This window comes from Polyodon spathula, chromosome 26 (assembly GCF_017654505.1).
Source record: "Polyodon spathula isolate WHYD16114869_AA chromosome 26, ASM1765450v1, whole genome shotgun sequence".
Classification (NCBI taxonomy): Eukaryota; Metazoa; Chordata; class Actinopteri; order Acipenseriformes; family Polyodontidae; genus Polyodon; species Polyodon spathula.
The window spans coordinates 2496368-2523113 of NC_054559.1; the positions used below are offsets into that span (position 1 = coordinate 2496368).

General features: G+C 38.9%; 1 protein-coding gene across 1 annotated transcript; it reads right to left on the minus strand.

The window, feature by feature from the left end:
* Positions 1 to 1087: 1087 nt before the first annotated feature.
* Positions 1088 to 24941, minus strand: LOC121301096 (zinc finger protein 135-like). Its single transcript, XM_041230227.1, has 3 exons — positions 24462 to 24941; positions 7392 to 7712; positions 1088 to 2545 (listed from the first exon to the last, which is right to left on the minus strand). Exons 1-3 carry the CDS (start codon positions 24730 to 24732, stop codon positions 1794 to 1796), a joined length of 1344 nt encoding a protein of 447 aa, XP_041086161.1. The 5' UTR covers positions 24733 to 24941; the 3' UTR covers positions 1088 to 1793.
* Between the last annotated feature and the right edge of the window lie 1805 nt (positions 24942 to 26746).

Here is a 26746-nt window from a genome sequence, read left to right on the forward strand (position 1 = left end):
GGGTAATAATGTTGTTCCCAGCGTTCCCCACCTCTGGCCCAGAACAGGTCAACAACCAGTGGGAGGTCCTCCCTGCTCCACTCCTGGTCTGACACCCAGTCCAGCAGGCTCTGTCTCCTCCCTCCTGGGCTCTAATTCCTCCTCTTCATAACTTCGGAATGGACTGCTTGAAAAGCAATGCCCCTGTTCGCAGAGGGGGCACACCAGCGACGGCTGCTTGTATTGCCCTGGATTCCTAGCCTTCAGGTGGAACTCCTCTGTGTCCTCCGCCTGCAGTCGTTTCCTCTCCCGCTTCTTCTCCCCATTTCTTTATTATTATTATTATTTTTTTTTTTGTAATCCAAGAAGTCCCCCCCCCCCCCACACAAAGAAAAACCCAACAGTCTTTTTTTTTTTTCCCCAAAAAAAAACTGCGGTCCCTGCTCTGGTCTGCGTCTAGGAGGCGGTGGTGATTCCACTTCTATACCACCTGTCACAAAGACGGACTACACTTATGCTTATTTCAACTATTCTTATTACCTCCGTCTCCAATCCCGTTCTCCACTGACTGTACACCCAACCCCGAGTGAGTAAAAACATGCTGCTTTTATGCAGCTGTACAGAGACTCGATTACTAATCAATTATTCGAGTGAGTCTCGGTACAACTGCACGTGAATTAATAAAAGTGCAATTCCCCATGCTCACATATTATTACAATCCTCCTGCCTAAATACAAATATATATTTTAACCACAAAGGCTCTTTTAAAAGCAACCTAAAGCTTAAAAGAAAAAAAAAAAAGCTTAAAGTTGAAGATATCTTTTAAAACGGTTTCTTTTCAGAATAAGATAGGCAGTGCTGTAGTTCATGGAGAAGGAACTAGGCAGAATTATTAGAATGGTGAGTTTGTATTTGAATACTCATTTTGAAGTGATTTGAATTGAATATGCATTTTGGATTGAACGATACCTGGGATCTGCTACAATCATGATAGCATGATTGTAGCATGATACATTTCATATATATATATATGAAATGTAAAAACAAGGACATCTACAGTATTTATTACTGTATTTTTAAAATTATATTGATTGACAACGAGACACTGAACATTTAAAATAACATTTAATACAGGCAGCAAAACATTTTTTAATATACATTTTTTTTCACTTTAGTGGTCTCATTGCCAATCAGCAAATTGTTATTAAAAACACAGTAGCCTACCTGTTCACAGAGTACCCAAGAGAGAGAGAGTATTAAACACATCCTGAGCAGAAATCATCTTGTGAAGAAGCAATTCTATACAGCCCATTCAAGTCCTAAAAGCTCTCTGATGCACCCAGCTGGAAGCAGTATTGATTTTACACTTCAAGCTGCCTGCATGATAACTGCAGTATACTGTGCTTTGCCTTGAGGTACCGCAGACTCACCTCAGTATTGGGGAAGTTTCCACAGAACCCACTGCAAGAAGCTAAGCAATGCATGAGAAAAGAGAGACTTGCATACATAACAATCTATTTAATATATTACTAATGTGACGTAACACAACACAAATGCTCAAAAAGATTGAATACAAGATGTAGTCATTCATATTTTTGTCTGCAAGTTTTTGATCTGAATAAATTGTGATTAGGGGTGACCCTATTTATAAAGCAAGTTTATTCTTTTGTTTTCAGTAAATATTTCTGTATTTAGTCAAATGTACTCCTGTTGTTTACGTGTCCCCAAGTGTCTGCAATTCTGAGAATATTCTCAAGTCCTGTAAGAGCCAGCAACTAACTTAACTTCTTCCCACATTAAGAGCAGGGATAGGATTACACACCTATGTGAATTTTATGGTGTCTTTTAAGGTTTCCTAACTGGCTGAATCTCTTTCCACAAACAGCACAGTGATAAGGTTTCTCTCCTGTGTGAATGCGCTTATGTTTTTTAAGGTTTCCTAAGTGACTGAATCTCTTCCCACAAACAGAACAGTGATAAGGTTTGTCTCCTGTGTGAATACGCTGGTGGACTTTAAGGTTTCCTAAGTGACTGAATCTCTTCCCACAGTCAGAGCAGTGATACGATTTTTCTCCTACATGAATGTGCTGTTGTAAATGAAGATTTCCTAACTGTGTGAAACTCTTATCACTGTACTGTATGTGGGAAGGTTTCGCTCCTGTGTAAATGCGCTGGTGTCTTTTAAGCAGTGATATATGATTGAAACTCTTCCCACAATCAGCCCAGGAAAAGGCAGTCCCTCCTGTGGGATTTCCCTTGTGAGTTTTAGGAAAGTCCAATTGACAGAAACTCTTCCCATCTTTAAAAGAATGAGGCAAGGTCTTCAAGTTGCCCTGGGTTTCAGAATTGTTAAAACATAAAAAATGCCCAGTATCTGTACTCTCCACCGTAAGTGGCTGTCTGTCTTGTAAAGAAGGAATTTTAACTGAGTTAGTTCTTAATGTCTTCACATTTTCTTCTTGGGGTGTAATTTCTCTGTGTTTCTTGCACTGTGATTTGCCTCTAGAAGAGTTTTTGCACTGGGGTGATGGAGTGGAGTCGTGTTCTCCTTCATCTACTTTAGAAGCTAAAGAAAGAAAAAGAGAACAGAGACAAAGGTTATTGTACAGCATTCTTCCACATTTACTGTTCTGCAGGGCTTCATGTCATAAACATGACAACTAGACTGAACTCTAATGTGCATTGAGCGAATACAGTGAAATCCACTTAATATCACTCCTATTAATGTCAGCCTCCATATTCAGAAACGTAGATAAAAGCTGGGAGCTGGGAAAAATCCATGGCTATTTTCATGAGATGTTTCTGGAAAAACACAAACGCTTTGTACCTGTATTCTGTCTCTGTATTGAAGACAAGCGAATGAGCAGTTCAGTGATTGGTCACTTGAGATTAGGCGAATTCATTTACCAGTTAGTGTCCCGCAAGTTTCAGTCACAGCAACAATATTGTCAACATGTCAGTCAAGTGGAAAATGAAAAACAACATGTTTTGCTTTTTTTACCATTTAAACTGGAATATTTTTAAATCGAGCCAACAGCAAGTCATGAAAAATCCTACTTATTACCTGCATTTTGATAGTACAGCTATTTATTTAATATTTTAACCCTTAGCGGTCATTTTATTCAGCGCCTGTAAGGCGCGTTGGGTCGAATTTATTTTTACACGTGCTGTTTAAAAGTAATTTTAAGTAAAACAGGTTTAAAGCTCCTGTATCTCCAGCCCCGCCCCACCCCTTGTTCGCTGTATTTATCTCAAAAAGCTCTCCAAATGTCAGCAATTTCCACGAGCGCTTAATGCAGAAGCAGCTATCTTGTTTTTTTTATGTCCGTGTTAGGTCTGTGCTGCAGGGCCTCTGTGTATTGCTCAGATCCATCCCTTTTTATTCAGATTCTCTGCTCTCACTCGGCCATTGAAAGTTTTTCTCGGCTTCTCCCAGATAAAAAAATTACTAGAGACCTGTGCTTGACATCTTTTTAATGATGTCAGAGAGGGTCCAACATTGGACCGAAAAGGGAAAATTGCAATGTCGGACCTGGTCCGACATAGGACCGCAAAGGGTTAATTAGATTTCTGATAATTAATATTTGCTGTGAAATTCCATATGGAATCCCACGCACTGCACCTTGCCTTTTTATTTTACCTGTATCGAAGACATACTATCTGTAGAACTATGTGGGGCTGGAGGCTTTTTGTTTTTCCACAATAAATTTGTCTTTTCATAAATCAAAATATTTGTGTAAAATATTTGTAGAGCAAAGACTAAACAATGTAACTAAAGTTGCTGGGAAATTGTAGTTTTGCCACTTGCTGCTAAGGGAGCTTCATGTTCATATCAACATGGCGTTACAATCCCACTTGAAGGTATGATTAAAGTACAGTGTAATGTTAACAGCATCCCCTACAGCTGTCATCATTGATTGCACTGGTCTAATAGAAAATACTAAAAATGAAAACTGATGACCAGACACTGACTTTGATAAGAAGCCATTTCTGTAAATCTCAAAATAAACCTTCCACTCCCACCCAAAGAGATACCAAGTATATACTGAATATTTTAGGCTTAAAATTACCTGCAGAAACGTTGTGTTTACAATTACAAACGCAGTAATGTGAGCTACAGATTGAACAGAAAAAAATTAGGTTGCCCTGGCCTTGCAGTTATTTGAAATCTTAACTATCCCAGCATACTGAAATTTGCCAGTCTGATATCACTCTCATTAACACTGATTTCCACCTCACTTAATATCACTTTCAGATATAAAAGTATAATATCCGATTTATATGCAGGTACTGCACTGAAATGTTTCTTTTGGTGACGCCAAGCAACCCGACTGGATTTGTCATCACCCAGTAGTGCTGCTCCCACAGCTTAACTGCAAATAGTCTACCAGAAATTGAGAAAGGCAAAGATCTAACACAGTGGTGCCCAAAGTTAGCCCTTCCACTCCTGGTCTTTGTTCCAACCCTGTTCTAACTTATTTAATTGAACTATTAAAACCTCCACCCAGACACAGGAGTAGTACTTTATAGAACTGAACCTGTTCAATGTGGAGTGGAATGGCCAACAGGAGCGTGCCTGGACACTGCTAATCTAATAGCATTCTACAAAAGGCAGGACAGTGGCTGCACATCTAGCAGGTACCTCAGTAGCAAGCAGAGTTATGTCTTTATTGACATAATGATTGGGCAGCTTCCCTTGGTTAAAATATGAATCTTAAGCACACTGCTAGGACCAGTTGTACTAACGGGATCGGATCCTGGATCCGGGCTCTGATCTTGATCTTAGAATGTAAGAAAGTTTACAAAAGAGAGGAGGCCATTCGGCCCATCTGCTTGTTGGGTTGTTAGTAGCTTACTGATCCCAGAATCTCATCAAGCAGCTTCTTGAAGGATCCCAGGGTGTCGGCTTCAACAACATTACCGGGGAGTTTTATTCCAGACCCTCACGATTCTCTGTGTAAAAAAGTGCCTCCTATTTTCTGTTCTGAATGCCCCTTTGACTAATCTCCATTTGTGACCCCTGGTCCTTGTTTCTTTTTTCAGGTCGAAAAAGTCCCTTGGGTCGACATTGTCAATACCTTTTAGAATTTTGCCGCGTAGTCTTCTTTGTTCAAGACTGAATAGATTCAATTCTTTAAGCCAGTCTGCATATGACATGCCTTTTAAACCCAGAATAATTCTGGTCGCTCTTCTATGCACTCTTTCTAGAGCAGCAATATCCTTTTTGTAGCGAGGTGACCAGAACTGAACAATATTCAAGATGAGGTCTTACTAATGCATTGTACAGTTTTAACATTACTTCCCTTGATTTAATTTCAACACTTTTCACAATGTAACCGAGCATCTTGTTAGCCTTTTTTATAACTTCCCCACATTGTCTAGATGAAGACATTTCTGAGTCAACAAAAACTCCTAGGTCTTTTTCATAGATTCGTTCACCAGTAACAGTAACCTGGGAGACAGTCAACATGGTTTTAGGAAAGGGAGATCGTGTCTAACTAACCTGCTTGATTTTTTATGAGGATGCAACATCAATAATGGATAATTGCAAAGCATATGACATGGTTTATTTAGATTTCCAGAAAGCTTTTGACAAAGTTCAGCATAAAAGATTAATTCTCAAACTGAACGCAGTAGGGATTTAAGGAAACACATGTACATGGATTAGGGAGTGGTTAACCTGTAGAAAACAGAAAGTACTGATTAGAGGAGAAACCTCAGAATAGAGTGTGGTAACCAGTGGAGTACCACAGGGATCAGTATTAGGTCCTCTGCTATTCCTAATCTACATTAATGATTTACATTCTGGTATAGTAAGCAAACTTGTTAAATTCGTAGACGACACAAAAATAGGGCTAGTGGCAAACACTGTTGCAGCAGCAAAGGTCATTCAAAATGATCCAGACAAGATTCAGAACTGGGCAGACACATGGCAAATGACATTTAATAGAGAAAAGTGTAAGGTACTGCATGCAGGAAATAAAAATGTACATTATAAATATCATATGGGAGATACTGAAATTGGAAAAGGAATCTATGAAAAAGACCTAGGAGTTTTTGTTGACTCAGAAATGTCTTCATCTAGACAATGTGGGGAAGCTATAAAAAAGGCCAACAAGATGCCCGGATACATTGTGAAAAGTGTTGAAATTAAATCAAGGGAAGTAATGTTAAAGCTGTACAATGCACTAGTAAGACCTCATCTTGAATATTGTGTTCAGTTCTGGTCACCTCGCTACAAAAAGGATATTGCTGCTCTAGAAAGAGTGCAAAGAAGAGCGACCAGAATTATTCCAGGTTTAAAAGGCATGTCATATGCAGACAGGCTAAAAGAACTGAATCTGTTCAGTCTTGAACAAAGACGACTACACGGCAAAACTCTAAATTCTAAAAGGTATTGACAATGTCGACCCAAGGGACTTTTTCAACCTGAAAAAAGAAACAAGGACCAGGGGTCACAAATAGAGATTAGACAAAGGGGCATTCAGAACAGAAAATAGGAGGCACTTTTTTTATAGAGACTCGTGAGGGTCTGGAATCAACTCCCCAGTAATGTTGTTGAAGCTGACACCCTGGGATCCTTCAAGAAGCTGCTTGATGAGATTCTGGGCTCAATAAGCTACTAACAACCCAACGAGCAAGATGGGCCGAATGGCCTCCTCTCGTTTGTAAACTTTATGTTCTTATGTTATTGTTTTTTTTTTTAATATATAAAAAATGTGAAGGCGTAGCAGTATTGTTTTTATATGGTGTTGCAGCGTGGATGGGAAAAAAAGTTTAAAAGAAACTGCTAAAATACAGGAACAGTGAAGGCGATTGCTCAGCCTGACCAATATGGTTTTGTGTGCAAGATTTGTTTTTGTTAATTTTGCATGTGAGCAAGTTTTAAATTATTTTTTATGTATATGGGGCTTCCCATCCATGCTGCAACACCATACAAAAACAATACGTCTACGCCTTCACATATATATTTTAAATAAACAATAACACGACTTTCACTATCATATTTAAATAAAAATTAGACATTTACCTATTGATAGCTGTCAATACCCCCCCCCCCCGTTTTGTGTTTTAAGTGGTTATAATTTCTTCTTTTTCCCCTATATGATACAGCTAACGCCTCCTCCTCTGGGAAAGTCCACCTTCTTGACTTTTTGTTTAGTCTGCTCGCACGCAAAAAACACCGTCACTGTAAAGTTACCTCCTTAGTTACCGATTTTTAAGCAGCACGTGCGGATCAGTGGAGCCAGATCCTGACCCGTTTAGTACAACGCCTTTTCAAGATCTGGCTCCAGTGAGCTTGGATCCCATTCTGTTTTTTTGATCTTGTTAGTACAACCGGCCCCTGGTGTTCAGTACCAGGTTCTGCAAGATGAATAGGCCGCTCAGTTTTGCTTGTTTTGTATGATTACCTCTAAATCCCAGTTCAAATTCAGATGGAGAATTATCATACAGGTTGGATCCCAGCTTCTTGTTCTCCTCAAGTGTACAGACATTTTTTTCATGAGGAAGTTCCTCTGCGATGGGGACGCATTCCTGCTCTAGGAATTCCTCTTTAATAGGAACACATTTCTGTTGAGAGACCTCTTCATCTTTAACAAATGCCAGCCCTGTAACCTGCATTAGACTTGCACACCACTCCTGGTCAAAGGACTCCTCTTGTGTGTAAACTGCTTCTATCTTTGGCCCCTCCTGTGCCTCAGATTCAGGGATAGTGTGACTCTCTTTGGGATCTGTGGAGAAACAAGACGACAACTCTTACTTACTAGCTAGGTTCCTCTAAAAAGCCAGCACCTTGCCAATAGATACAGATCACAAATGATAGCCTGTGGGATCTTGTACTTTCCCAGATACTACAGGATCATGAGCTGGGAATGATATTGGATCCAACATTCCTTCTAAAGTACTTGTGGTTGAGGGGTGATCAGTACCTTTAATTAAAGCTGAAACACATTAATAATTAACCCTAGTACCCTACCCACAATTCCATGGTTCATATCTTTGCAATTACCAAATATTTATTTCATCTCCCATCAACATTCTGTGTTAGTTGCTTTGATCAGGGATTTTATGAAAATAAACCCTTCTGGCAAAGTATTTTACAGTGTGCAGGTGTAGGGTGACAATGACAGACAAAGTACTGGTGAAATGGAGGTTTATTTTTGTAATCCAAAAAGTCTGATAACAAAATAGTAAACAATAATAAGACCATACACAATGGTTTGCATATGGCTCTGTTGTAATACATAGGTTGGCCACCCACACGTAGCACAAGCATGATCACAAGTCCATAGTGAGTGCTATAGTGCTCGTGGTGCGAATACAGTTTATCTGGTGCTGGCCTTTAGCGACCGCTCCGGAGCGTGTTTACAAACAACATTGGAAGAGACAGGCCAAAATCCCTGCAAAATAAATTCAGAGAGCTAGGAAGGAAATTAAAAGACAAGACCAAAAAGCTGCCGGCACCTTGCAAAGGAGCAAACGGACAGCTGGAAATAACTAATCAAAACGCATGACTGAAAACGTGGTGCACACAGGAAGGCTTCACCTATCTTGAACATTGGACCACATTCTACAACAAGGACTATCTATATAGGCGGGATGGACTGCACTTAAATAAAAGGGAACTAATCTACTCAAAGAAAGAATCCTTGACGAGGTTCAGAACCATTTAAACTAGAAAGGAAGGGGGGAGAAATCAACAAAAAAACAGAAGGGAGACCACATCTGAACAAGGGCAACAGCTCAGGTAAGACAGACATTAAATGTATTTATCTAAATGCTAGAAGCATCAGAAACAAAATGTTAGAACTTGAAGCTACTGCACTAATAAGTAACTATGATGTGATAGGTGTTAAAGAATCTTGGTTGTCTGAGAGCGATGGAGACAAATATAATAATTTGTGGGTATACACTGTATAGGAAAGACTGAAGAGGCAGAGGGGTAACGCTATACATAAGAAAGTCTTGAAGACTTGAAGTTAAATCTGGAAGAAAAAACAACGCAGAATCAATATGGGTCAGAATAACGGACAAATATTCAAAGGGAATAATATGAGCGTGGACCGTCAAATTCAGACCTCGAGCAAAATAATCTGTTATACAAAGACATCAGAAATGCGTGTAGCAAAGAAGAAGCAATTAAAGGGGGATTTCAACTTCCCCCATATAAAATGGGAAAACCCGATGGGGAGCACGACGGATGAAATTGAAATGGTGGAAATGACAAATGACTGCTTCCTAACACAATTTGTCAAGGCACCGACTAGAGGGGAGGCATGCCTTGATTTAGTCTTTTCAAATAACGAAGACAGAATAACTAAAACAGAGGTCAGAGAACCACTAGCAAACTCAGACCACAACATGGTCTCATTTGAAATGATTTTTAAAACCCAAAAAGTAATGACTAAAGCTAAGGTTTACAATTTTAGAAAAGCAAACTATGAAGGTATGAAAGACTAACAGAAGTAGACTGGAGTAAAATAGAGAAAACATCCACAGAAAAAGGATGGCTTATTTAAAAAAATGTAGTACTGAGGCACAAAACAATTACAACCCAAAAGTAGACAAATCTAAATCTAAAAAAAAAAAGGCCAAAAAGGTTTAATAGATCTCAAGTAGTTTTTTTTAAAAGTAGCAAGTAGTTGTTTCTTGAAAGAATTGCACAGTCCTTTTCTTCAGATAGAAATTTGGTTTATTCAACAGGTTTAATTCCAGAAACAAAAACAACACTCAAAGCAAAACAGTACAGATCACACTTTCATATGCAAACTGCACGGTGCAAAACTTAAGTTCAAAACAAAACATAACAGAACAAAATAATACAATGCAATACTGTAGGTTTGATCCTCCAGGACTCTCGATCGACAAGTCACCAATACTAGTCTTAATGAAAGAGAGAAGTGAGCTGAGTGCACCTTGATTAAGTAGCCACTGACCTCAGCCCCCTCCTTTCTTCTCTTTGTGAGTTAAATCACCCCAGGCAATCCCCTGTGGAGATTCTTATGTACATGTTGTAAGGAAACTGGTTCTGGCTCACACTGCCTAAGATGGTGTTATCTTGGCGTGGCCCTTTGTTCCTTTATTCTTAACCTATGTTATCTCTTGAGCGCATTGGTTCCTCCAGCAATGTGCGATAGTTTTTATTCCAGCTGTCAGACGGTCGTCGTCAGTGTAATGAAATACAATTTTGCGATCTCGCATTTATTACCAGTTACTATACCTCCTCTGATAATCTCATTTTAAAACTAACAGAGGGTACAAACATGTGTATCTTATATTGCATTCAATAAGGCCAAGAGAGACAGAAATTAATGCTAAGGGGGCTAAAACCAATTCCAAAATGTTTTTCCAATATTATAACAGCAAAGAACAAGAGAGGAGATTAAATGTCAGAGATACAAAATGGCAAAATCATAGCCAAAAGAAAAAAAAATAGCAAATATATTAAATGACTACTTTTCACAATTTTTTTACAAAGGAGGATATGAATAACATGCCCCACATGTCAACTTGTTCCTATCCAGTTTTAAATAACTTTAGCATAACCGAGGCAGAAGTGTTAAAGGGACTAAGAGCTCTTAAAAAAAACAAAACCCCTGGGCCGGATGAGATCCTCCCAGTAGTACTCAAAGAAATGCATGTAGTCATTTACGAACCACTATCCAAGACACTGGGGTTGTACCGACAGACTGGAGAATTGCAAACGTAATAAATCAATCCACAAAAAGGGAAAAAAAAACATGAACCAGGTAACTACAGAGCAATAAAACTGACTTCTATTATATGTAAACTTATGGAAACTAACCTGCTTGATTTTTTTGAGGACGCAACATCAACAATGGATAATTGCAAAGAATATGACAGTTAATTTAGATTTCCAGAAAGCTTTTGACAAAGTCCTGCATAAAAGATTAGTTCTCAAACTGAACACAGTAGGGACTCTATGAAATACATGCACATCGATTAGATTAGATGAGAAACCTCAAAATGGAGCAAGGTAACCAGTGGAGTACCACAGGGATCAGTATTAGGTCCTCTGCTATTCCTAATCTACATTAATGACTTGGATTCTGGTATAGTAAGCAAATGTGTTGAATTTGCAGATGACACAAAAATAGGAGGAGTGGCAAACACTGCTGCATCAGTATAGGTCATTCAAAATGGTCTAGACAAGATTCAGAACTGGGCAGACACATGGCAAATGACATTTAAGAGAAAAGTGTAAGGTACTGCACGCAGGAAATAAAAATGTACATTATAAATATCATATGGGAGATACTGAAATTGGAGAAGGAATCTATGAAAAAGACCTAGGAGTTTTTGTTGACTCAGAAATGTCTTCATCTAGACAATGTGGGGAAGCTATAAAAAAGGCCAACAAGATGCCCGGATACATTGTGAAAAGTGTTGAAATTAAATCAAGGGAAGTAATGTTAAAACTGTACAATGCATTAGTAAGCCCTCATCTTGAATATTGTGTGCAGTTCTGGTCACCTCGCTACAAAAAGGATATTGCTGCTCTAGAAAATGTGCAAAGAAGAGCAACCAGAATTATTCCTAGTTTAAAACGTATGTTATATGCAGACAGGCTTAAAGAACTAAATCTATTCAGTCTTGAACAAAGACTACGCGGAGAACTGATTAAAGCATTCAAAATTCTAAAAGGTATTGACAACGTCGACCCAAGGGACTTTTTCAACCTGAAAAAATAAACAAAGAAGGAGTTACAAATGGAGATTAGACAAAGGGGCATTCAGAACAGAAAATAGGAGGCACTTTTTTAGACAGAAAATTGTGAGGGTCTGGAATCAACTCCCCAGCAATGTTGTTGAAGCTGACACCCTGGGATCCTTCAAGAAGCTGCTTGATGAGATTCTGGAATCAATAAGCTACTAACAACCAAACGAGCAAGATGGGCAGAATGGCCTCCTCTCGTTTGTAAAACGTTCTTATGTTAGCCGTCTAATAACAAGAAACAGTTTTTAGACACGACAAAACACTCACAATTTACAATATGGGTCTCCTTCCGGTTTAGTGTTAACCATAACAGAAGGAACACACTACTTTGCTGTGTCTCCTTTAATACCACCAATCATGACCCCTTGGTTAATGATTGCATCTGCTATGCAGTCCGTGGTTGCTACATAGTTTACCTTCTGGGTCAATGATTCAGTGTACCGTAGCTCCACCCTCTTTCTAGATGGCCGATTTCTGCCTAACCCTGGGAATGAATTGTCTGGCCATTCTTAAAGAACATACAGCACTCACGGTTCGGGAGGGAGATTTATCAACAACAATTATTCTGTCTTTGTGTGACAGAGAGCGAGAGGATCTGAGCTGTAAATCTCCCTCCCGACCCAAGAGGGCACTAAGCAGAGGTACTTGCATGCCTGTACTGAAACGGGCCGGCTTGGAGAGAGGGGTGGAAAAGGAAGTCGGCCATCTTGGCGCAGGGCGGAATGACCATATTAGGGGACAAAATTACTGTGATCAGCTGTGCTGCATTAGACAACTGGCAGGTGTGCTGAGTTGCGCTGATCATGGGGTGGAATCTCCTGGTATAGAAGGGTTGTCATTTTGCAAGTGCAGGGCTTTTGGAGGTAACACTGAACCTGGGTTGCTGAGCTGTTTGTTTGTTTGCTACGTGTTTTTGGTTTGTTTATTTTCAGGACCAGGGTCGGAGTGAGTCGCCATGACAAGAAGCTGCCGCACTACTGCCAGCACTTTCATCTTGGACACTACACACCCCGCACAACTGAACTGGACACGTCAGCACCTGTACTTTCCACCACCCTGCAAGTGCACAATAGAGCCGAGAGGGACTCGCTCTACTTCCCAGCGACAGCGAGTGGAAGCGACAGCGAGTGGGAGAAGTACAGGCGTGGAAAAGTACAGAGCAGTTTCGAAGCAGAAAGGAGAAATTGCATCTTGAATTGCTTTAATCAGAAAACAGAGGACATTGGCGAAACACAGCAGCAGCTCAAAGTCAAACAGCCGCATGTGTTTTTCTGATAACAAACAAGCTGAAACTCGGAGCAGCTGATTCAAATTCAGCGCCGTTTTGAGACACGGGCGAGGGGAGGAGCCAACAGCACAGCAGAACAACGCAGTTAAACGAGGCAGTCTTCCCAGCGACAGCGAGTGGGAGAAGTACAGGCGTGGAAAAGTACAGAGCAGTTTCGAAGCAGTTTGAAAGCAGGTTGACGGCTGCAGAAGAAACTAAACTTCAAAAAAAAAAAAAACCTCAACATGGTCTTCAAGCCAGTAATCTGTGACACCTGCTTGATGTGGGAAATCCGAGAAAACCCAGCGGAGCTAAACCAAGTGTGCGTAAAGTGCCGCGCGATCCAGGATTTGCATAAACTAGTAAGTATGCTAGAAATGGAGCTGGAAGAAGTGAGACAGCAACAGGATCTTGAGGAACTGGCACACCCACAATTCATGGAAGTCTGCATCACCCCTAACAGACTGAAAGCCACCAGGGAGATAGAAGGTCAGAACAGCTGGGTTCAGGTAGGCAGAAGCAGGGAAAAAAAGAAACTTCGTCAAACACAACCACCAAAAATCAAAACAACCAACAAATTTGAGTCACTTCAGAATTTTGATGAGCAGAACCAACAACAAGAGAATGAAAGGAACAACATCCAGGACCCTATTGACAGTGGTGACCAGACAGCAAAAAGAAGGGAGGTCATGATTGTTGGGGACTCCATATTGAGAAACACAGCAAGTTCAGTTCGCAGTTTGGACCCCCTTACTACAACAGTGTGCTGCCTTCCGGGAGCCTCGGTCAAGCACATCACTGAGAACGTGGACAGGCTCCTAGAACGAACAGGAGACGACCCGGTAGTAGTCGTCCACATTGGTACAAACAACATTGGAAGAGACAGACCAAAATCCCTGCAAAACAAATTCAGAGAGCTAGGAAGGAAATTAAAAGAGAAAACCAAAACTGTGGTATTTTCTGGTATACTACCCGCACCTTGCAAAGGACCATATGGACAGCTGGAAATAATTAATCAAAACGAATGGCTGAAGACGTGGTGCACACGGGAAGGCTTCACCTATCTTGATCATTGGACCACATTCTACAACGAGGACCATCTGTATAGACGGGATGGACTGCATTTAAATAACAAGGGAACTAGTCTACTCTGAGAAAAGATCCTCGAGCAGGTTCAGAAGCATTTAAACTAGAAAGGAAGGGGGGAGAAATCAACAAAAAAACAGAAGGGAGACCGCATCAAAACAAGAACAACAACTCAGGTAAGACAACCATTAAATGTATTTATCTAAATGCTAGAAGTATCAGAAACAAAATTCTAGAACTTGAAGCTACTGCACTAACAGGTAACTATGATGTGATAGGTGTTACAGAAACGTGGTTATCTGAGAGTGATGGGGACGAATATAATATTTGTGGGTATACACTGTATAGGAAAGACAGGCAGGACAGAAGAGGAGGAGGGGTAGCGCTATACATAAGAAACAGTCTTGAAGCCCAGGTGTTAAACCTGGACAAAGAAAATAAAACCGAATCAATATGGGTCAGAATAACAGACAAAAATTCAAAAGGCATAATAATAGGAGCATGCTATAGACCGCCAGATTCAGACGGTGAGCAAAATAATCTGTTATACAATGACATTAGAAATGTGTGTAGCAAAGGAGAAGCCATACTAATGGGGGATTTCAACTTCCCCCAAATAAAATGGGAAAACCCGGTGGGTAGCGCGAAGGATGAAATAGAAATGGTGGAAATGACAAATGACTGCTTCCTAACACAATTTGTGAAGGCACCCACTAGAGGGGAGGCATGCCTTGATTTAGTCTTTTCAAATAACGAAGATAGAATAACTAAAACAGAGGTCAGAGAACCACTGGCAAACTCAGACCACAACATGGTCTCATTTGAAGTGTTTTTTAAATCCCCAAAAGTAAAGACTAAAGCTAAGGTTTACAATTTTAGAAAAGCAAACTATGAAGGCATGAAACAGAGACTAACAGAAGTAGATTGGAGTAAAATAGAGAAAACACCCACAGAAGAAGGATGGTTGTTCTTCAAAAATGTAGTACTAGAGGCGCAAAACAATTATATCCCTAAAGTAGACAAATCTAAATGTAAAACTAAATTGCCAAAATGGTTTAATAGATCAATTAAAAAAAATATTCAGCGAAAAAAGGCACTTTACAGAGCATTAAAAAAGGACCAAAAAGAAAGTACGCAGAAAGAGTACACAGAACTGCAAACGCAAGTCAAAAAGGAAGTTAGAAAGGCCAAGAGAGAAATAGAAATGAACATTGCTAAGGGAGCTAAAACCAATTCCAAAATGTTTTTCCAATATTACAACAGCAAGAGAACATTCAAAGAGGAGATTAAATGTTTAAGAGATACAAATGGCAAAATCGTAGAGGAAGAAAAAAAATAGCAAATATGTTAAATGATTACTTTTCACAAGTTTTTACAAAGGAAGATACTGACAACATGCCCCACATGTCATCCAGTTCCTATCCAGTTTTAAATAACTTTAGCATAACTGAGGCAGAAGTGTTAAAGGGACTAGGAGCTCTTAAAATAAACAAATCCCCTGGGCCGGATGAGATCCTCCCAGTAGTACTCAAAGAAATGAAAGAAGTAATTTACAAACCGCTAACCAAGATCATGCAGCAGTCTCTTGACACAGGGGTGGTACCGACAGACTGGAAAATTGCAAACGTAATACCGATCCACAAAAAGGGAAACAAAACTGAACCAGGTAACTACAGACCAGTAAGCCTGACTTCTATTATATGCAAACTTATGGAAACTATAATAAGATCCAAAATGGAAAATTACCTATATGGTAACAGGGTACTGGGAGACAGTCAACATGGTTTTAGGAAAGGGAGATCGTGCCTAACTAACTTGCTTGATTTTTTTGAGGATGCAACATCGATAATGGATAATTGCAAAGCATATGACATGGTTTATTTAGATTTCCAGAAAGCTTTTGACAAAGTCCCGCACAAAAGATTAATTCTCAAACTGAACGCAGTTGGGATTCAAGGAAACACATGTACATGGATTAGGGAGTGGTTAACATGTAGAAAACAGAAAGTACTGATTAGAGGAAAAACCTCAGAATGGAGTGTGGTAACCAGCGGTGTACCACAGGGATCAGTATTAGGTCCTCTGCTATTCCTAATCTACATTAATGATTTAGATTCTGGTATAGTAAGCAAACTTGTTAAATTTGCAGACGACACAAAAGTAGGAGGAGTGGCAAACACTGTTGCAGCAGCAAAGGTCATTCAAAATGATCTAGACAAGATTCAGAACTGGGCAGACACATGGCAAATGACATTTAATAGAGAAAAGTGTAAGGTACTGCACGCAGGAAATAAAAATGTACATTATAAATATCATATGGGAGATATTGAAATTGGAGAAGGAATCTATGAAAAAGACCTAGGAGTTTTTGTTGACTCAGAAATGTCTTCATCTAGGCAATGTGGGGAAGCTATAAAAAAGGCTAACAAGATGCTCGGATACATTGTGAAAAGTGTTGAATTTAAATCAAGGGAAGTAATGTTAAAACTGTACAATGCACTTGTAAGACCTCATCTTGAATATTGTGTGCAGTTCTGGTCACCTCGCTATAAAAAAGATATTGCTGCTCTAGAAAGAGTGCAAAGAAGAGCGACCAGAATTATTCCGGGCTTAAAAGGCATGTCATATGCAGACAGGCTAAAAGAATTGAATCTGTTCAGTCTTGAACAAAGAAGACTACGTGGCGACCTAATTCAAGCATTCAAATTCTAAAAGGTATTGACAGTGTCGACCCAAGGGACTTTTTCAGCCTGAAAAAAGAAACAAGGACCAGGGGTCACAAATGGAGTTTAGAAAAAGGGGCATTCAGAACAGAAAATAGGAGGCACTTTTTTACACAGAGAATTGTGAGGGTCTGGAATCAACTCCCCAGTAATGTTGTTGAAGCTGACACCCTGGGATCCTTCAAGAAGCTGCTTGATGAGATTCTGGGATCAATAAGCTACTAACAACCAAACGAGCAAGATGGGCCGAATGGCCTCCTCTCGTTTGTAAACTTTCTTATGTTCTTATGTTCTTACTGGGACATATGATTTGTATTTTTTTGGTTGCTTTGGACTGTCTACCTGTAAATAAAACACATCCTCTACCATTGCTGGTATTAGGGTTATTTCCACCTGAACCAGTGACTCTGTGACATCTGTTTCATCACCACACCGTCACACTCTTGTTACAACCCTCCAAACTACTGTGTTCAATAATGTGCAACATGCATTTAAAGTTACTGTTCCTCAGTTATTTCGTATAGGGGTGAGGCAGTATAATAGTTTTGTGATTTAGGTACATGATGGTATTGATACCATTCCTGTTATTCTACCTTGCAATTATTGGTTAACGCTTTGTTTGTGTTGCTATGAACAAAGTGAAGGAAAAGGCATTTTCATATGAACATCTTTTTATTCTACACGCTGTACAAACCAAGACTCCATCCTGCTCGGCTTCCTCACCTACTGTAGGCTCACAATGGAGCATTCCATCCACTTCTACCTCCCTGTCAATCAACATCATGACTGCCATTCTGCCTTTGCATTGTTTCACTGCAAACATCCATTTCTCTACTGCAAATATGCTTAGAAACCAAGCGATGATACTTGCCGTCTTAGCAAAGTGTCTGAGGAATGTCTTTTTGTTAACTGATATTGTATTTGATAACTGTTTTGATATCAACCTCAGATCGAGACTCCAGCCTCCCTAGGTAAACCTATTATTCTGAGACCATTCTCACAAAGAATTAACATAAGCATATTTGTATGTCTTGCTGTTTGTTTTCTGATTTCCCTCTATATAATCCTGAAAGGAAATTGATCACTTTGCTGTGTAAATGTAGTCACTACACCACACACCGTTGGTTTAATAAAGACATTCTGTTTGGAAACACGTCTCTAAGTCTTGCAATTAACACTGCAGAATTAGAAAAGAAACAACTGAGATTTATTATGTGTTTATATTAAAAGGGCGCTATTTAAATTACAATCAAGTAATACATAGCAGTGAACCTGTTTTAGAGTCAGTCAACATGCCTTTATCAGAGTTTCATATTTTATCCTGGTTATTATAATAGCAGTAAAACATTAAACTTAATTTGTGGAGTATTGTACATAAGATTACTCTCATGTGACATTGCCGGACTGTTACTAAACTGTTTCATATTTTTATTGTTATTGTAAAATGCCAGCAATAAGTTAAATAGGTCTTTTCAAAACATCTCTATTTGTAGACTGAACTACCTAGTGGAAGACTGTAAATATGATTCTCACAACTTGTACTGGACTGTTGCAATAATTCTTATGTTTTCCTGCTTATTTTAATGCCAGTAATGAGCCAGGTGATGTCTATAAACATGATGACAGGTTTGAAGTGTTTTCAGGTGTTTTACTTACTATTACAGCAACAAGAGTCTGATTAAAAACCAACACTATATTTATGTTCAAATGCCATATTTAATTATTAATATGTTGATAAAAAGTGGGAACAATGGAACTGGTCATTTTAAAAATGAAATTTAGTATTCCCAAGAATGAAACAACTAGTAGCCCTGAAGATGTTTACAATTGAAGGCAGTGCAGATGCCAGGATTTTATGCAGTAGTATAAAGCAATTTTATGCAGACCACCACTTAAGCATGCAGTCCATCTATGAGAACAACTGACAGGGCTGCATAGGATCAGAGGATGATTCAAAATCAGAAGCCGAGCCACAATGAATGTCTCGTTTAAATTTAAAGTAAATTGTTGAAATACTTTTGTTGGAATATTGTTTCAAAATTGTATAATGCAACAAAAATCAAAAAGGTGTGGCCAAAGGTTTCTCACTGATAATTTACTCTCAGTCAAAACAGCAAGTTTCACAGTATCTGAAAAGCTGAGAGAGAACACTGGTGTCAAATACAGTGAGCAGACAAGCGACTGCAACAGGATAGCCTGCTTATTCTCAAAGCAGTTTCATTTAAACAAGTGATTTATAGAATTCAAAACTTTAAAAGTGCAGCAATAATGTGCAATAATGATTAGTAACAACATTGGAAGCTTACTTGTGCAATGTCACGTGAACTGTTGATATAAATCATAATGTAGTGGGGTTGCAGCAAGAAAGAGACTCAGAAGCAAGGAGGCTGTAGTTTAAGCGCTAAAGCACACATTGAATAAACAAAATACAAACAAAACACAGGAACAAATAAACAGGCACATGGGCCAAAAGAAAAAGGGTTAAACAAAATTCACAAATGTACACAAAAAAATCAAAAAATAAAACTGCTGTCAGGCTGGGCAGTCGCCTTCACTGAGCTAAACAAACAGCAACACATGCATAAAAAAAAAAAACTCAAACTCCTCTTCTCTGACACAGGATGAGAATGAGAGATCTTAATAGAATAACACACTGTAATAGTATAACATACTGTAATGTACAACTTTTGTTACACTTCAATTATTGATAATAGACTACCAGAGCAACTCGTCATTTTTTTTTTTAATTATTATTTTTTTTTCTTTCTTTTCTTGTTTTGTGAAGCAACAGTAGTAAATGTGTTTGATTGAGATTGCAACGTAAAACGAGCGAGATGTAGGTTGGATTGTTAAACTGGATCACAGTTTTTACATGGCAACTGTTGGGCATGGTGGGTTTGGGGTTTCATAACCTGTAAATGTAACAACCCGTGGGTACGAATGAGGTGGAGCATTTTTTTTTTTTTTTTAAATACAACACAAGTCTCAAGCCAATGTTTATTTAATGAGCAACGAAAAAGTGAATGGGAACTGGGAGCAAATTAAAGAGCTAATGAAAGGCAGCGAACAAACCCTGTTATTCGTTACCCCCGGCAGCCACACAAAGTCTAATAAACACCCCAGATAACCCCTACCATCACACTCCACACTCGTGCTCACAACATCCAGCCATTCAGTAACTGCTCCTGCTGTATTTACAGTATAATCGTAAATCTTGAAAAACTACTCACTTCTAAATCTTTTGTAGTCATTTTTGTATTACTTTAGTATAAATACATGTTAATTTGGATTCATATGTTGTTTTTTTCTGACTTTATGTGAAGGAAAAGACACACATTTGCCCGTTTTCCCATTGGGAATAGTGATATTTTGAAATATCACTGTCCTGCTCACAAAAGCAAAGTTTGTGGGGAATAATAGCCATTTTCTATACTTTTGAGGCATAAGCAATTAGGAAATAACGCTCACTACCCAGGAACAAAAATTGTGTTACATAGTGTAATTAGTGGAACAGCAATCCAAGGAATAGATATCGAAAAAGTCTATACCAAAAACTCAGAGCCAATGAGAAATTTAGCCAATGATTTATTAACCATTTCTATCCATAACACTAAAGCCGGGCTTACATTGCACGATTTTTGCAATCGGGAGACAGCGGCACTCGCACTTAACGTTTGAGCTACGATTTCTCACTGTAGATCAGGGATTGCAAGCTACACACACTACAAGAGATATCTTGTCTCCGACTGCGCCTATTTTCACTGCAGAATCGTGGACTCATGCGAGGAGGCGATCGTTGTCGTCTATGAATTGTTTTGCACAGAAAAAAAAGAAAACGCAGATTAGATCCATTTGGGCGCGCAATTAATAGGACCATGGATATTGCTAATTTCATACTCTGCAAATTCCAGCATGAAAACTTATACTTCAGGGCCAATGACTGCAAAAATGTTCAATATTGCAATTAAAAAAAAAAAAAAAAAAAAAAAAAAAAAAACATTTATAAAAGTTATAACATTATAGCAATGTCAATATTTATTTCCTTGACATCTGTGCTCTGAACAAACTCGAGTCGAGGTGCATCCAAAATAATAAAATCTAATCTGTTCAAAAAGCGTAACACTCGCTCGTAGTACAAAATATTTATCAGATTAAAAGACTGGCGTGGGAGATTGGCCGTCAAGCAATCTTCATCAGAATACCAAATTCTGATGAATAATTTGAACTTTTAAACTAATTAATATTTTGTACTAGGAGTACTAAGCGCTTTTGAACAGCCTAGAATACAACTTTAATAGTAGGTTACTACAAGTTTGTCATAGGCTTAAATATGCAACAACGTAATCTACATTCTCTCCATTTCTCACACACACAGACGCGCACCCCTCCTCGTATTTTGATTAAATTAGCAATACAAGCATAGTCTACACTAGGGGTTTCAAAGGGATATCGAATACGAGTTTCTGTAGAAATTGATTGCCAGGAGCGCACACACTACCACAGGCAGTATCTGCTTCGGCATTAACAAGTTATAACAATTATTTACTTACCAGGTACCTGAAGTTCCAAAGAAATTTCCCTCCATCTTTGTTCCTTCAATGAGCGATCATGATAGGAAATGTCACTTATGTCAAAGAGACATGGCTGTTCCTGCCACATCACCAACATCCTTTCCTCACTTGCGGGGAACAACCTTTCTCTTCATCACTATTGTTGCTAGCTTGTCCTATTGGCTACAGGCAGCATTCGTCAAGAAATTGGCCCATAGCCCCTCACAATTTCACGAAAATACTTCCACTGAGAAAAAATAGACCCTGAAGACTGTTTGACTAACAAATATTTTGTACTTTTTTTTATTTGCCATAAACATTACATTGAACATTGCCATTTATAGTAACATTTTTCAAGATGAAATGAAATGATTGAAAGCAGACAGATTTCCCACTTCTGAGGGAGGATTCAAGGAACAGCCAAACACTGAACTGTATTGGCACTCGAGGGAGGGACTTCCAAGTGTTTTGGTTTTTTTTGTAAGAATTATCATATTCAGGCTTTGCAGTCTTCAAGAGAAGCTGACGAATAATTTATGAAGCTGTTTTCACACCGAAGCCGGTAACCAGTATAATTTCCCTAGACTGTAAACCAGCATTAGATGATATGTAGCCTGAACGACTTCAGTGTCAGTTTGTGCAGTGCTGCAGTCCTTCCCGTCTGCGGTGAGCACAATAGAATTCTATTGTTTAAAAGCCCGACGGTTGTGTCAGCAGAGAGCAGGAGAGCTTTTAATTTTGTTTTAAATATGTTTCTGAAATCGGAGGGTAGTAGTGAGATGTATCTGTTTTGTTGAGTTTAAATATTGCATACTCGCTAGTCAGTTTTATAAGGCGCCGTTTAATTTAATAAGTAGATGCAGCTGCTGCATATACAGTATATTACATTCTGAGTGAGACTTGCGTGGTGATTTCTCAGATGGCTTTTGAATAGTACTACTGCTACTGCTGGCCTCTGAGTTTTCTTTGTTCTGTTCTCTGACTAAATAAATACCACAGTATATTTGCCAATTTTTCTATAGTTCTTAGTGACAGATGAAAAAAAAAAAAAAGATTGTTGAGTGATTTAAATGCTGTTTCAGTTGTATGTTGACATTTTTACCTACAGAAACATGGTTTAGATAATTGTTACTATTAAGGCGTAGTAATATTAATAGATCAGGTAAGTAAGTTGGTCTATGATGTCAGTCGTGTGGTAAGAATTATTACTGCACGGTCATGTGATCTTGTTCAGCCAATCACAGCACCTAATTTATCCAAGCCATTTTATAATCTAAATTACCAGTTTTAATTGCATATTTATGTTCTTCTATCCTTTCTTTTAGTTTTCCCTACATAAAAACACCCACATGGACATTCCAAATGACAGACAATATAAGTAGTTTTACAATTAAGTTATTGATCTCATGCGATCTACTTGTTTATCTTGCACAGCATTTTTACAATGACCCACATCTGAATGTCCATTTTAATTGTCCAGAAAGCCAGGTACTTTGTTTCTTATCCCCTTATAGGTGGTGGCACAATGGTTAGCGCTGCTGCCTCACAGCTCCAGGGTTCTGGATTCAATTCCGGCCTCAGGGGTCTGTGTGTGGAGTTTGCATACTCTCCCCGTGTTCACGTAGGTTTACTCTGGCTTCCTCCAAAGACTCTGGCTAAGTAGATTGGCCTCTCTAAATTGCCCCTTAGTTGCCCTGCGATGGACTGACGTCCCATCCAGGGTGCAGTCCCGCCTTGCACCCTATGTCCGCCGGGTTAAGCCTAGAAAACACATGAGTGGTATGGCACCGCTTGCAGGAAGCAAAGCAGGGCAGCGCACAGGCAATACCGCTTTGGTTAGACGACACACATCAATGTTGTGAAGCGCTGATAAAAAAAAGAAAGACGGTCCACCACTATCTACAACTATTACTGCTTTAACCCAGAGTGAACGACCATGTCCATCTCCATCAATTTTTTAAATCAGGATTTAACGTTATAAGTTTCCATATCAAAGCACCACTCAGAGATAGCTGCCATTTATTTATAAATATGATACTGATTTTGGGATACACTGTGAAAGCCATTTTCTATAAAGAAACAGCTATTATATAACCAGAACGACACTTGTGGTACTGTACCCGTGGTTACATTGTATAAGGGCTGCTATTAAGGAAAAAAGGGATCACATTCTTCACAATTGTATACACAATAATCAATCGGCTGGCAACTGGTTAATTACTTGACGTGTATATCTGACAAATGATACAGGATGTCAAGTAACTGGATTAATGCGGGGTGTAAGTGGTTAGTATTTGCTTTGAATCATTCAATAGACCCATAACCAACGTCCTTGAAATTCTTATTTTTATAACCAAATAGCTTGAGATGCTTAGAAACATCTGCTATCAGTAGCTCCTCCATTTTGGTAGCTATTCAAGTTCATCAAGACATGACGTAACCCACAGCATGGACCGGATTGGCTATACCCAGATTTCAACTGCAGGAAAATGTTTGAGCAGTTGTAAAATTCAGTTATTCCATATCTATCTCCTCTTAAATCTATTTTGCAAAACTTTTGATAGTATATCAAATTCAGGTTTTTGATCACAAATGCGTCTTAAATTGACCAAAGAGAATATTATTATTGTTTTTGTTTTTGTTTTTTTTTTACCAATTTGGATTAAACCTCTTGGCCTTAACATGAGTATTTCTGACAGTATTTTTTTCTATACACATAAGTGTGCAAGAATCTTTGACTATCTGAATACAATTAAACCATTTATCTAAAAATAGATTTGCAGTCAAACAGTTTAATCAAAACAAGAAACCACGATGTGCTGCTGTATGTTGATATGAGGTCACAAATCATTATTCTAACCTTTTGCAGTATGGTCTGTGACTCTCAGTGAATACCTATTTAAATAAGAATTAGACTAGGTTAGAGTCACTACGTTCCTGTAGTCTACAAAATAAATAATACAATGCCTCAATTAGACTCCTTATAACCAATAGGACAGAGCTGTATTAATAGTGCTTACAATAAACACTCTAAACGTAACAGAAATTCTAACCAACATATTTCCACTAGAATATGTGGATTGACCAAGCAATACCATACAATAAAATCAATCTTACCTTGAAATATTAAAGGTTGTTTAATGTCTGCATCTGCAGCGTTTATACACCCTCGCGCAGCTTTCAGCTCGCGCTCTGATATTCCCAATCTCAGCTTCAGACTTTCATTCTCTTTCTCCTTTCCAGCCATTTCCACTTGGAATTCAGTGAATTTGCTGCCGACAACTTTAATAATTGCACACAAAACGGTGTCTACAGCCGCTTTCACTGCGTGCTCGATGGTAGAGGCGAGCTCGTCCTGAAAGAACGAAACCGAGACACTGACGTCCATCTTCACTGGTTTTAGTTTCAGGCTGGTCTAGCGGAATCCTTTTCCAAGAACTCCGTGCAGGTAATAAACAAACACAAAAATCATAAATTACTAGAAAACATTTCAGCCCAACCTAACTATTTTAAACAGCTGTTTAAAATAATCAGTGATTGCTGCCACTTCTCTCCACGTAAACAAACCTTCCGATTTCCTGTACTGAAATGAAATCGTCACTAGCAGAAGGCGGGCCAGGTTGAAACTATCGTGTATTATTGGCGCAGAAACACCCTATAACCCCAGCAGACTGATTGGCTGGTCTCCCTGTAGAAGCAAGGGCGGTGTCGACGAGGTTATGAAGCTGGATACCATGGTTCCTCATGTTGGCTCCTTGGCGCTATGTTCTATGCAATCATGACACTGTAAGAATCCGAAATGGCGGCAGTTTCGACTGTCTCTGCTTTCTAATGCGCATGCTCAATTCCAATGTCACTGCCGCGAACTTGTATGGCAAGCCATCGGGGTCAGAAATGTATTGACACAACACGTAAGCAATTTTGGCAACGCGTTGTGCCAGTGAAAGGGTAACATTCTCATCACGTGACAGTTTCACAACGCGTATTTTAAAATGTAACACGTAGGGGATTTCTTACTAACGTGTAACCAATTTTACACTTTATGCGAAGAGGGCCATAGCGCTTTGATTAAACGCGTTGGCACATAGCCAATCACTGGATAGTTTTTAATCACGTGGTACTTTGTAACCCTGCCCACAATGCGTTGTTGAATTTCAGCCACAGCCAATCCCGACTGCCATTATAGGGCTGCATAATTTTAAAATAAAAACAAAAACATAAAAACACTGACCTGTTCAGAGTATAATACATTGGCCCTGAAGTGCAAAACATCTTAAAATGTGTGTGCAAACATAAAAAATAAAAAAAACACACCAAACAAATCAAATCCTATGCCAGAAATGACATTGATAAGTGGGCGGTTGTTGGTTGTGGAAAGACATAAATCAGATCTCTGACTGGATAAACATTTACTCAGTTACTGTGATCCTGGACCGTGGAAGCTTTCGTCTTTGTACACTTTTAGGTATGTGTTATGGTAAGGTCTTGAGAATCTTGATGAAAGACGTGATTGTCCATGAACTACTCACTATCCAACCGTGTTACAGAAACGTGGTTATCTGAGAGTTATGGGGACGAATATAATATTTGTGGGTATACACTGTATAGGAAAGACAGGCAGTACAGAAGAGGAGGAGGGGTAGCGCTATACATAAGAAACAGTCTTGAAGCCCAGGTGTTAAACCTGGACAAAGAAAATAAAACCGAATCAATATGGGTCAGAATAACAGACAAAAATTCAAAAGGCATAATAATAGGAGCATGCTATAGACCGCCAGATTCAGACGGTGAGCACAATAATCTGTTATACAATGACATTAGAAATGTGTGTAGCAAAGGAGAAGCCATACTAATGGGGGATTTCAACTTCCCCCAAATAAAATGGGAAAACCCGGTGGGTAGCGCGAAGGATGAAATAGAAATGGTGGAAATGACAAATGACTGCTTCCTAACACAATTTGTGAAGGCACCCACTAGAGGGGAGGCATGCCTTGATTTAGTCTTTTCAAATAACGAAGATAGAATAACTAAAACAGAGGTCAGAGAACCACTGGCAAACTCAGACCACAACATGGTCTCATTTGAAGTGTTTTTTAAATCCTCAAAAGTAAAGACTAAAGCTAAGGTTTACAATTTTAGAAAAGCAAACTATGAAGGCATGAAACAGAGACTAACAGAAGTAGATTGGAGTAAAATAGAGAAAACACCCACAGAAGAAGGATGGTTGTTCTTCAAAAATGTAGTACTAGAGGCGCAAAACAATTATATCCCTAAAGTAGACAAATCTAAATGTAAAACTAAATTGCCAAAATGGTTTAATAGATCAATTAAAAAAAATATTCAGCGAAAAAAGGCACTTTACAGAGCATTAAAAAAGGACCAAAAAGAAAGTACACAGAAAG